Raw genomic sequence first — 13,711 nt, forward strand, 5'->3', positions numbered from 1 at the left:
TTCGGCTCTTATGTGTCTGTTAGACTTTGTTTTCAGTGCAGTACTCATTTTACTTTTGTGACAAATGCAGCAATAATAATGAAGCTTACACTTGCTGATGTGATGCCACTCTGAACTATACCAGCAAGATTAAAGCCTATCCAAGATGGTCTAATAGTGCATTTTGTTACATCAAACATTGGTGGAGCCATAACACAATATTCCTAAATCCATTGTGTATCAATGCCGTTTCTTGTGCTCAGATGTGAATCATAATCTTTTTCCTTAGGATGCCAAAAGATACATTATATAGGTAAGTGTCATGCATGTGGAGCTTCCACATTGGTTACAGACACTGAACACCACAGCCTACTTCAAATCTTCCTGCACCTTCGGACGTCCTCCTGATGTGAAAGGCGCCAATCAAGTGTAATTTTCTATTGGAGCACCACCACACATCTGCACACTGAGTGCATCACATAGATCTTTGTAAAATGCTCATTTAATAACATTACAAACCAGTTCATAGAATTATACAGCACAGAAGGAGGCCATTCAGCCCATTGTGTCTGTGCCGTGTCTTCGAAAATGTCTTGCTTGATTGTGGACCACCCAAGAACGCTTGAGCCGCTGTTTGGAGCAGATGCTGAATCCTTGACACATCGTCTACATTTAGATTGTACAATGCAATATATTACAGTGGTGCAAACTGCCAAAAACACCTCCAGAACAACTGAGTTTCATTTCCATGTCACGCAGTTCACACCAAATTTATATTGTTTTTGTTCTCAGCATGGCAGATCGCAATTAAAAGCACATTACAAGCTGGGCACATTTTGTAGTCACTACAGCATATAACACAAACTTTATCTCAGCTTTCAAAGATTCTCTTTATTCAGCCGGGCAAGGTTTAATGGGGAATGATTAATCAGGGCATTTCTTTACTGAAGCATTGTTCGAAGCACTAGTTTATTTATTTAATTTACCACTATTGGTTTTGCTTAATGGAGGACAATCTGATGAATGAGTTGGTTTTATGTCCGCTGTGATGGATCAGTTGTTTTAAACTGTACACTGACTACCTCTGTATTTTTTTTGAATATTATTGATTGCTTAACAAGGTCAAATACTGCAAAAGGAAAATGAGCAGTCCTGCATTACTCCCCCATAAATGTATTTCCAGTGCCGATTCCCCCCTCATTATTCTCCTGTGGAGTTCAAAGGCTGGAGTGAGAGGTTGCAGAAAGCAGTTTATGACACAATTTGACCCCAAAAAACTGTTGCCTCGTGAATCTACATTTACAAGAAGTGCCTGAGGGATAGGACAGTGTTTCAGACTTCCTTATAAATATTACTCCATAGCTCAAGCAAGATACCCTCATGTGCTTCACTTTCTTGCCTTTATTATTGTTTCGAGCAGGACTGGCAGAATGTTCAGCCGTGTATATAATTTGTGTTGCAGACCTGGACTTTGTGAACCCGATTTAGTAACAACATGACTGGGGAGGAGACTCTTGGAAATTCGCCAGCTCCTTCTACGCCTCATTATTATCTCTCTCACTGCAAGGCAATCTTGGTTGATTCTGCTTTCAATCAGACCAATGTTCTGCTGAGCAGGTCTGGAAGAATTCACTCTGCACCCATTCCATGTTGCTCAGAGTTTGAGTTGTGAATCAAAGAACATTAACAAGTAGTGTCAGTTTAGTTTAGAAACAACAGTGAACCAGGAGCGGAGCAAAACTTTACAATTCTTATTGGAAGAGATGATGAGGTCCAAGGTTCTGCTGGTGAGCATTCAATGCAGAAAGTGTTCATTCAAGATGAACACTTAATCTTAGGGGATTTTTTCTCTAATCAGCTCCACAGTATCTGCTGGTTACGGAGATTGGCAGTCCAATAATAATGAGGCATGATTAGCAGCAGTTAGTATCTTAACAAGTCGGAAATGAATCCAATAACTCTCCAGAATTAGGTAAACAGAGTTCAGCCCTCCAGGGGAGAGAGTGGGCATTCCATTCCAGACACAGAGGATTTTCCACATGTAGGTGACGCATGGTGATGGGTTTCTGTGTGTCAGACACACGGCTGACCAAAAAAATCTAAGAGGAAAGCTTGCTCTCTACATTTAGTAGTTACAATCAGAGCAGCTTAAAAAAAACCTTATACAGTTTTGCAATAATTGTTGCTCACGGAAAGTACGTGAGTAATTTTGTGGCATTGTAAAGTGTTAAAATGCTGTATTTGGAGTTTTTAATCTATTGTTTAGTTGAAGTCAACACTTGGGGTTAAAACACTACCTTGCTCAATATTGCCAACCACCATTCCTTCCCACATGTAAAAGAAAGGAGAAAAGCGTACATTAGGAGTGGAAATGTTAACAAGTGTTATGGAGACGACTGCCCCAATAAGTGGAATGTTTAAATGTAGCCAGAAAATCTCAATTGAAAAATAAGAAACGCGATAATCAACGTTACAGAACGTTAGCTAATTTTTGTTAGTTCAGTTCCTATCATTTAGATTAGGTCTGATTCTCATTCCGAGCACATACTTAATACATTTTGAAGCATAAGTGGTCAATGGTTTCTGTAGCATTGTCACACGCTAGTAGTTCTAACAAATAGTGAGTACGTTTTAAACTGACATCCTTTGGTCACACTTCCCTGATTTCTTGAGTTGGCTAAATTGCACAGAGTTGTCAGTTTTTTGCAATGTTAAGAGATAATGCTCCCACAGGAATCAAACCACATGACTGCCAAATACATTTTGTAAATCCCTTGTTGGTACGGAGTTAGACACATGGTTAATGGCAGATCCTCAAAGACAGACATAATCCATGGAGCCAACTGTACTCCCTTGTTAAGCTTTTTCTGAACTGTGTCCAAAGAATATTCTGAACTATTTTCCCTTCGACTGTTATTCAATAATTTATGTTCAGTGCTTTTTCCCTCAACAAAACTATTTGCAACTTAAAATGTTAAAAGGATTCCAGGACATCACAGTACGTTCTCTAAAGCACTTTGAGATGTGTTGAAGACGAGATAAGGCATTATATCAAATGCAATGACTTATTATTTTTACTATTGAATGGAATAAATAACGTTTCTGTTCCTTGGAATAAATGTATAACCCATACTTCTGGACTATGTTGAATGAATGTGAGCCAATTTGTACCACAATTTAAAAAGAGTTAAACAGATAAGGTGATCTGTACATTAAGGTAGCCATGAACCAAATGGACTTTTTACTATGATTAATTTCTACAACAACTTGCATTTTATTGTGCCCTTCATGCAGGATAGTGTCTCAAAGTGGTGTAATTTCGGTTTGTAGACCAAGCAGTAGCTGTGATTTAAACCCAGGTAGAAACAAGTACTTTTAAGCCAGTAATATTGTGGCAGATGGTTGCCTTTATATCTTAAGTTACATTATTTTGAAATACAGTAGTGGCTATAAAGAAAAGAAAATATTGCCATTAATCCTGGAGATTCAAACACTAATGCAGTTCCTGGTGACTAGACAGGAAAAATACTCCAGAGAAGAGATTGTAAGGCAGGATTTCCTCCTCTGAAAGTTAGCCTACTTTGTTGTGTGGTGGATGTTTTTGGTGGGTGTTTAATGCTGAGTGTTCTTGTTCCTATGTCATTTAAAGTTGAAATTCAACACACTGTCATTTACTTGAATGTTGAGGATAGAAGGATCTTGAAATTGTCCCAATTCTATGAACCCTCGCCATTCCTGTGACTTTATCTATGTTTAATTAACAATCTGGAACCGGTTGCTGGAAAGTGTGGTTGAGGCCAGGACTGGATTCATTTAAAAAGCAGCTTAGTGCTGTGATGGGAGGAGAATGGGGGGGTGTTTTGGAGGGATGGAATCAGATGAGGTGAAGGGCCTTCTTCAATCAAACTAATCTTGTGATCATGTGATGTTCCATATTCGTAAATCTGAGAATGCAGCACTTAGTCTCTGAATGTAAGGATTTGGAAGGAAGATTTACATGCTACTTTGTAATTTGGAAGCTTAATATGAGTACTTTCTATCCGCTTATTAGTTTACTGGCAGGACATGTAACTTTTCTTGTAACAATGCTAGTCACCATCATTATTGTCTGATGTAGGGAGCTTTCAAGATTATGCCAATTGCATTTTTTCCGTATGTGCAAAATATGGTTGTAGTTTCAAAAATTAAAGAAAAACAATACATCTGAAGAGGAATATTACAACAATTGTGTTTCTGTTCAAAATTCATCATCCATGAAAATCTCAGGCCTAGGGAAAACTGATGAAATGGGATTAACATTTGGATGAGTGGATTCCAGCATATCTGAATCCAACGGCATGTTCCTGCTGATGTGGATCATAAACTTGAATCCAGAGCTACAAATTTCTTGGGTTTTATTTTGTCTTCTTATTAAAAAAGAAGAAAAAATTCCAGTAGAAACTTGGCATTGTCATAATACATTACTGTTGGCTTTCACATACTGTACTTAAATATACAATGTATAGCTATAGATTCTGGCATGAAACACGGATTGGAATAATTGGGTTTCATAGGAATGCGATTCTTTTCTATGGTCATTTTGATAAACATTTGTAGAACAAATATCTCTACGTTATAAATTTATAATATGTGGCGGTAAAATCCAATTTTCAAACGAGCAAAATGGCTGTTTGTATTTTTAAGAACGTTTAAAGGACTTTCTTTCTATTTGTACAGTAAAACTATCAACTGTGCCTATGGTCAGAATAGAATGCAAATAGAAATTCTAAACTCAACTCTCAATTCAACAATATCTAGGAATGTTGGCAAGGATACGGTACGGAAGAAACTTTCCTTGAAATATTTTGAGTGTGTCCAATCCCCACCTCTTATTGAGGCGAAGCGGTTAAATGTATCAAAAACATTACTGGTATCAAGATGTTTTAATGGTTCAACATATGGCATTTTGAGACTAACATTTTACTTCTTATGGGACAGAGGAAAATGAGAAGACTTCTCTTACCACAGAGAAGTTGTGCTTGACCAGAGAACTTCTGAATCCTTGCCATTTGTGGTGTGGCTCAGTACCCTATGCAACATAATACTAATGGAAACACACAAGTATTCACAACAATGGGCACAGAATCAATTTGAGCACATTTGATGATCGTTTCTGGATTTCTCTGTGGGTGCATTTTTAGACTACATTACAGCAGCTGGGAAATTGATGGCGGAGTCCCCAGAGAAACAGGTGTTAAATTTGAATAGAGCAATTATTATGATACAAATAGAGTATACAAGTAAGCTGGGCATTCCAGTGTCTATTAACATGCAGATTATTGTTTTTCCATAAACTTCTGTGTTGCATATTTGTTTTTATCATATTGTATACATAAATATGTAGCTTATCCTAAAATTGTTTATCTCACACAAACAAATAGACACAAACAACTGAAACGTGATTTAATTTATCATAATGGTCTTTTGTTGGTTTAAAAAACTATAATAATGTAATAACAATAATATTAATAATAAACTACAATAATATCATAGAATCATAGAAGCGTACAGCACAAAAAGAGGCCATTCGGCCCATCGAGTCTGTCCCGGCTCTTTGAATAGAGCAATGTAATGTCACTCCCACTCCCAGCCCTTTCCCCATAACCCTGCAAACCAGTCCTCCTCAAATACCCGTCCACCGTGTTTTTAAAAGTAGTTATCGAATCGGCCTTGACCGCCCTTTCAGGCAGTGAATTCCAGATTCGACAACTCGCTGCGTGAAAAAATTTCTTCTCACCTCCCCTCTGCTTCTTTTAGAGACTATTTTAAATCTGTGACCTCGAGTCACCGACACACCCACCAGTGGAAAGTTTTTTTCATTTTCATTGTAGTAAGCAGTGATCGGAAATCCCAATGTTTCTCATAGAATTTTTCAAAGAACCAAAAAGATTTTTTTTAAATGCCAAATTTCCCTTTCTGATAATTTGGTTTTACAATTTTAAAACTCATCACATAGTTATTTATGTGTGTTCCAGGAGTGGGGCTGTGTCAATTCCACCAAATAGATTGCTGCAATAAAATGTAAATTGCTTGTAAAATGAAAACCAGTGGTGCAGAAATACAGAAATGGAATTGAGTATAGCATATTTTTAAATTGGCATTGATTTTCCTACACACTCAAAAGTCCTAGAAAATAATTAATACTAAAGGGTCAGCATATGATATGGGTTGAATTTGTCCTTGTGTTGGATAAGAGCTCTCTCAGTGGTATGAATGGCCTTCAGTCCACCCATACATAGACTGATTTTGCAAGGCAATAATGCTTTAAGTTTTTGGAGTGTAAGTAATAATAAAAATATGTAATCTTTGCATTTCATACAGCTCCTTTCACAGAGGGATGGCATCTCAAAAATGCTTCACAGAATTTACTGTAAATTGTAGTGGCCATGTATTTTATAGGTGAATTTCTACAATATAGAAAATCTTATTTTACATTTTATTTGCCTTTTTTAAAAAAAATTGTTGGTTAAAATGAAATGCCTTAGTTAAATGTTTTTGATTAGCTGGGTGAAGCACATGAAAACCCATCACCATGCTTGGAGTCTCCAAACCTAGTTATCTAGTTCCATATATGGTTTCCTGGTGATGTCAATTCAGAATAACATACTCAGAATACTTTCTCACAGTTCTGTAATACACAGTTGACTCACTAACAAATGTTCGCCAGTATGCTGTGCTTCTCTTGGTCTCTATGATCTTCATATAATTACACACTAATGATTGGTAAATTGTTTTAAATATCATCCAATTCTGCCTCTAAGTCGTAATATATATCTAACTGGTACGACCTCAACCAGTCAAGGACAGAGCCGTGAAGGTTGAGGTGAGAGGAGAGGCGGTGGATGAGGATAGAGTGGTCGACGGTGTTGAAGGCAGCAGAGAGGTCAAGGAGGACGAGGAGTCAGAGGGAGCCCTGGTTGCAGATGGGCAGAAAATCATTTGTCACTTTGACCAGCGCTTTGGGACATCCTCCCAATGTCAAAGGCGCTCTATAAATGTAATTTTGTTGTTGTTGTTGTTTCTGAGCTGTGGGCGACTTTCTACCCCACATCTGTGCCATGATCCACTCTGCCTTCCCCTACCTACCGAAACGTTGTCCGGCTCTGCCACTGTCTCATACCGCAGGCTGCCGAAACCCTCATACAAACATTCAATACCTCGAGGCTTGACTATGCAAACTCCTTGCTTCTTGGCCTCCCCAACTCCTCCCTTCATAGGCTTCAAATCATCCAGAACTCTGCAGCCCGTGTCCTCTCTCGCACCGTGACCCTATCAGCCCCATCCTCGCCCAACTCCACTGGCTTCCCATCACACAGAGGATACAGTTCAAAGCCCTCCATGAAGTCGCTTCCCCCTACCTCTGCGATCTCTTAACCCCCTACCACCCTGTTCGCTCCCTACACTCAGCGGGCTAAGGCCTGCTTCACGTCCCCCGCCTCACTCGCCCCACTATTGGTGGGTGGGCCTTCAACCACTCTGCCCCCACCCTCTGGAACTCCATCCCACAGTCCCTTCACCTCGCCCCCCCCCCCCCACCCCTTACCTGCTTCAAGACCCATCTGAATACCCTCCTCTTCGACCGTGCTTTCTATCACCCTGATGCCCCCCCCTGCCCTCCCGCCTCCCTGATCCCGACCCCAAGCTCGGGTCCGAAACTCTGTCCAGTGCCTTGGGACGTCCTCCCGACGCGAAAGGCGCTTTACAAATGTAATGCTGTTGTTGTTGTGGTTAACTACAGTACTGGTTGCCTTCTGGTGAGATTTAGAAGAAAAAAAAATCCATAACAGCTGACTTTAAGTATTTTATTCCATTCAGCTGATATCTTCCAGATTTCAAGCCCAGATTGCTACATTTTAGAGTTCTTATTGACAGACAGCAGCTGCTTTGCCAACTGAGAGGCATTCTAACAGCAAATAAGGAATGTCACCAAAGCAAACACAACAAACTTTTAGTCAATCTGATCAATTAAATGCCTGCATGCAAGGCAATAACAAGGTAATTTGCTAAGTATTGAACTCTCTAAACGTTCACCTCGGGTTCGATGTCTGCTGTGAGCAGCTTCTGTGCAGTCACAATCCTTATTTAAGAGCTGGAAGGAAGCCAGATACAATCCGATAGTATAAATGCTGTACCCCTTTGGTCAATAAAGGAACATTGGATGTTTGCTTTGTCTATTTTAGTATCTTGATGAAACCATCGGCCTTTCAGACAAGGACTGACTTCTTGGGTTTGATGAACATGTTCTCCCTCATTCTGTCCTCCAGAGCTCCTTTAATTAAAAGGTCAATTCCTTCAGCAATATCCTTCTCTTCGGTTGTTCCTCAGCAAAGGAATGAACCAATTATTTGTCAAAGAAATCTGTTGAAGGGTGTGTGGATTAAGTAGTGTATTTCTTTTGTATTCCATCCCAGTCCTGGTCATTCTATGAAGCACTTTGAGACATCTCGAAGACCTGATAAGGCACAAGGAATAATATTATTATTTCCATGAATTCTGATAATCTCACTTCCATGCTACCCAGTCAAAATAAAACAGACATCACTGAAAGGGCATGTGTATTTTCGCCCATAAAATAGTCAATCCACTTTACAATATATTCTATGAACCACCTTGAGACGTCACAACAACATGATAAGGCGCTATATCAAATGCAAGGATTATTATTATGAAACACCTTTCAAGACCAGGGGGAAATTATAATTACTTACGAATCCAGAATGTTCATTTAAGTTGAGTTTCATCTGCTGAGACGGATTAAATTTTAATTTAGTTTTACACCCCCAACAGCAGAGAATGCTAAGGTGCTGAAAACATACAATTACATCAACAAAATTAAACTTCCTGTCAAAGTAAAGGTATTTGTAATAAATATGCAGAAGATATCAATATTTTGAGCTGGATTTAGAGGCTGTACTCTTTAATTAAAATGTAAATTAGCTGAACTTTTTAGCATATCAAATGTTTTTTGAAATGAATATAATTTGACTCAAAATGAACATCTGTACCATGAAAAGCATACGTAGGTTTTCTGATTCACATGTTAATTAGTTAATAGTAACTATTAACCAATTAATAATTAATTGTTTTACGACAGGGCGAAATGTTGGGCAAGTTCCATTACTCCATACTCCTCTGTTTACCTAGCAGTACATAGGAACCCAGTTGTTAGTCGATTGGCGGATCGCTTTTCCGGGGGTAATAATTCCTTCAAAAAAACAAATTAATAATAGTAAATTGGTCAGTTCAATCCACGACTGTTTGTGGTACTCTGCTGTGTGTATTTGGCTGCCGCTTTTTGCCCACAAAGTATACAGTCAATTCACTTCACAGTATATTACAGACCTTTCTTTTCGACCGTGCCTTTGGTCACCTTCTCCCCCTCTCCCTGACTCGGTCCCAGGATCTGTTACTGTAAAGCGCTCTGAGACGCCGTCCGGCGTGGAGGACGCTATATAAATCCAAGTTGTTGTTGTTGTATATTCTGTTAAGCACTTTGAGACGTCTCGAAGACGCAATAAGGCGCTATATCAAATGCAAGTATTATTAGTTTTATAATACTCTCATCTCCGTAGTCTACCTCATTGGTGACCTGCTGCTCCTGCAATACACAGTAGCACTTTTCCTGGAGTGCGTTGTATTCAACACAAAGAGCTTAACACTTCTGATGTTATCCTGCTGATGACTCCTAGATGGTACACCAACAAGAACAACGCGCATTTACACAGCGCTCTTCATGTAGAATAACATCTTGGAACGCTTTATGTAAGCTGGGATGGTTTATGAGTCATGGATGACTGAGAGCTATGAAAATTAATATTGATATATGATTACAATGTATTTCTAATTGATATTAATTAAGTTTTTTTAAGGAATTTGCCTGCCAATGTTATTTGTTTCTCATGAAGAAACAAATGTTTTTCATCCGGCCCACTTTTCCAACATGAAACGTTTGCTTTACCTAAATTACCTCATCATCTGTGAATCTCTTTATTAATTCCCAGTGAATTTTATGACTTTCCATTAATCATTGCAACTAGAGTCTATAATTTATCTTCCTGTCACTTGGTTCATCCAGTAACTGACATATACTGCTCCGCCTAAAACTTTTCAAAGTGGTTCTCATGTACTTTCATGATTGTTGGTGCAGTTTTACCACCTCTATTGGCATTCTTACAGTTCAGTTATTCAGAATGGAAATATGAATCCAGGCAAGGAACTAAAGTTAACCAATCTACAGGATTTCCAGGTTCCTATAAAACAAACAAAATGACCGCAAAGAATCCTTGTATCCATTTGTTTCTCCTTTTGTGCATGTTATATTTCTCAGGCTCCCGACTAAAGGGCTAATGTGATAAGATTGAGGGAATATAGTTGTGAGGATGGGCTAGAAAAATTTGGAAATATTTTTGCTGGGACAAAATAAAGTTAGGAGAGGTTCCCATGGAGTTCTTCAACATTTTGGAGGGTTTTGAGAGTATAAATGGTTAATAGGGAGGTTAAAATAAATATTTGTGTCCAGAAAGTTATTAGAACCAACAAATATTGAAGCAGAAAACATAGATTTAAAAGGATAATCAATAAACAATAAGATGGATATGGGAGAGAATTTCAGATTAGAATAGTTCTTGTGCTGGTGTAGGCTCTGTAGACTAAATCATTTCCTTCTGTGCTGTCAGTTCTATGATTTGCTTGTATCCACTTTGAAATAATAATAATCCTTGCATTTGATATCGCGCCTTATCACATCTTTGATATAAGCGCTTCATAGAATATGCTGTGAAGGGAATTGACTGTACATTTTGTGGGCAAAGTGTATATTTTGGGCTGAGGAGATGCTCAATGTTATTGGTTTTAGAAACTGTGGCATTCACCTCCTCATTGACTCTTTAAAAAGTGCCAAATTAGGCATCAGATCACGTATAAAACATGGTTGATTGTTTAGGAGATTCATCACAGTAAGAAATAATTCTGTCTGACAGTGATGGTGTGAAAGATTAATGGCCCAGCCACATTGGCTCTGTTCAAACCTGCCCCAACATCTGAAACTTGTCTGGAAGGGAGAAGGTGTGTTTCAGATCGTTTCAAGACCATTCACAAATGGGCACTCGGCCCCTCTTGCAAACTTGTCTCTGCAATCGTTTGGAGTTTTACCGATTGAACAATCACGCTTTCTTTTTAAACCGTCTTCTGTAGAAAACGCCCCGAAGGGAGGTTGCTTTAAGAGTCTGCAGCTGGAGATTAAATCTTTGCTACTAATTTGGAAGACTCAACGCACAGGAATGCTGAAAGCGAGGAATAAAATAAAGTTTTATTGTGTTTTCTCCCCCTTCCACTCCTGCGTTTGATCCGTCTCGGGAGCCAAGCTGGCAGTCAATTCAAAAATGGTGCCTCTCCTATGAGCATTAGTCAGTGTTTTGAAACATACAAACACACACAGAAGCATCTATTGCAATTGTTTTATTAGAAGTCTGAGATTGGAGCTGGGCTCACACTGCCAAACCCAACAAAGTTCCAGTGTTTCCTAAGGAGATATGGTTCTGATTACTTTGCATTTATGGAAATGAAGCATTGCCTCTGCATTTGGCCAAAAACTCCAGCAAGCAAAGCAATAAGATCCTGGAGTCTAAATCACCTGCCAACATCCTGCAATGTTTCTCTCTCTCTCTCTCTCTCTCTGTGTGTGTGTGTGTGTGTGACTGACGCAAATGGAATCACATGGACCTCCTGATGTTTGGTAGAGTGTAAAGTTTGGGCAAAAATTCTGAAAGAAAATCACTGGCTGCCAACACGACAGCTGAACGCTGTTAATTTACGAGTGTTGTAAGATCAAACTGCCTTGTGTGTGTGTGTGTGTGTGTGTGTTTCTTTTTTTTAAAAACAAAACAAAAAAGAAATATATATTCTGGTGAGAGTCAGAGAGGGGAGGAGGGGAGGAGAGAGAGAGAGAGAGAGAGGGGGGTGTGTGTGTGTGTGGGGTGGGATCTGAACCTGGATATTTTTATTTTAAACTATGTTTCCTCTAAACAGTGGCTCTGGCTTTGTGGTTCTGGGGCTGTACGTGTGGGGGTTAGTGCTTTTGTCGGGTGGTGTTTGTGGGGACAACCTGGAGGACGAGGAGCATTATCTGCAGGAGATGATGGGCAGAGAGCACCAGCGCTCCACCACACAGCCCGAGGAGCGACTCTCAGCCACTGCGGTGGGAGAGGGGCACAGGGAGAGGAAAGCCAAGAAGGTGTTCCAGGCAAAGAAGGACACATCGGTGGGAAAGACAAGTAAGCATTCAAATTAAAATACCAACTGCTGCTGCTGCTCTGCTGCATTTTGCATCTGCTCTTCTTTTGAGTTGTCTTCTCGAGCACTATGTGCTGCTGCAGTGCAGAGTTTGTTCCCCCCTCTCCCACCCACCCCCCACAGCTTTTATTGCAAAAAAAAAAGGGGGAGTATAAAAGCATTAGATTAAACATTGCTTTTGGTGGTGGTGGTGGTGGTGGAGGGGATTATTTTGGACCTACTTTACACCCCCCCACCCACCACCCACTCACCCACCCACCCATCCCCTAAGAGAACACAGCAGAAATATATTATAGTAATAATAATAATCTAATAATAATAATAACAACATATTGGATTCGTATCACGCTGAAAAGAAGCAAAGCGGGAACTTGAAAGTTTCGCAACAGCCTGGAGGTGTTCAGGAGTTATTCTGGAAGAAAGCAAGCGAGTGGTTTCCACCTTTATAGACTCATGCGTTCTCCAGCGGTGGTTGATAAATAAAATATACAGTCACTCCGCTTTGCAGTATATTATTTGAAGCGCTTTGAGACCTCCCGACGACATGATAAGGCGCTATACCAAATTCAAGGATTATTATTGTTATTATTTGACCATTCGGAGACCAAAAAAAAGTGGAAAGTAACCTAAATGCACTTTTAACACAAAGCAAATATATATTGTTGTTTTGTTACAGAATACCTATCATGTGCAATATAAAGTTACATTTGTATACTGCCTTTCATGTTGGGACGACATCCCAAGGTGCTGCCCAACTACCTTTTAAAGTTGTAAACCGCGCTGAAACTGGTCAGGCGAGGCTGCCTATGTCTTGTCTTTTTTTCTTCCAGTTAAAAATGGAAACAAAAAAACAGAGAAAGGGAAAAAGTCTAACGGAAAAACGTCAAATGGAAGTCAAGAAAAGAACAAAGTGACTGAAGAAATGATCGAAAGTAAGTAATACAGAGAACTGAATTATAAATCATCAAGTTGTTTGCCTTACTTGCTAAAATTGAATCTCCCTGGATTAATATTCTCACATGCATTACAGTCTGAGACTTAGTACAAATGTATAACACACATTTTGTAAAAATTGGTGTTGATTCAATTTGTCCCCGGAGAGCCAGAGAGAACGTATGAATCCACCCTTTCCACCATTAGTGGATCTGTGTTGAGGTTTAATGGTACGTGGAGAATCCACCACTAGTGAGTAGGGGATATCATCGTTCGTTTGTCATTCAAGCTCAAGGGTTATGCGGGCAGCATCATTTAATAGTTTACGTTTCAGTCACACCTTGAAAAAACAAAAGTCAAACTTGGGTAAGACTTGTATGGCGACATTATCAATAAGGCTGTGATAACTGAATAAATCCCGGTATTATTCCTGCAACAATCTGTCTATTCAACTTAATGTCGAAGATAG

The 13,711-nt window shown here is 39.3% G+C and overlaps 1 protein-coding gene across 1 annotated transcript in view; it reads left to right on the plus strand.

Moving 5' to 3' along the window:
• Positions 1-11,979: 11,979 nt before the first annotated feature.
• cpxm2 (carboxypeptidase X (M14 family), member 2) overlaps positions 11,980-13,711 on the plus strand; it is a 42,786-nt gene continuing 41,054 nt past the window's right edge. The window contains exons 1-2 of the mRNA XM_007903937.2: positions 11,980-12,290; positions 13,140-13,241. Of these exons, the coding sequence (XP_007902128.1) occupies positions 12,029-12,290; positions 13,140-13,241 (364 nt within the window). The 5' untranslated portion in view covers positions 11,980-12,028. The remainder of the gene's footprint in view (positions 12,291-13,139; positions 13,242-13,711) is intronic.

Source organism: Callorhinchus milii, unplaced genomic scaffold, assembly GCF_018977255.1.
Source record: "Callorhinchus milii isolate IMCB2004 unplaced genomic scaffold, IMCB_Cmil_1.0 Scaffold7, whole genome shotgun sequence".
NCBI lineage: Eukaryota > Metazoa > Chordata > Chondrichthyes > Chimaeriformes > Callorhinchidae > Callorhinchus > Callorhinchus milii.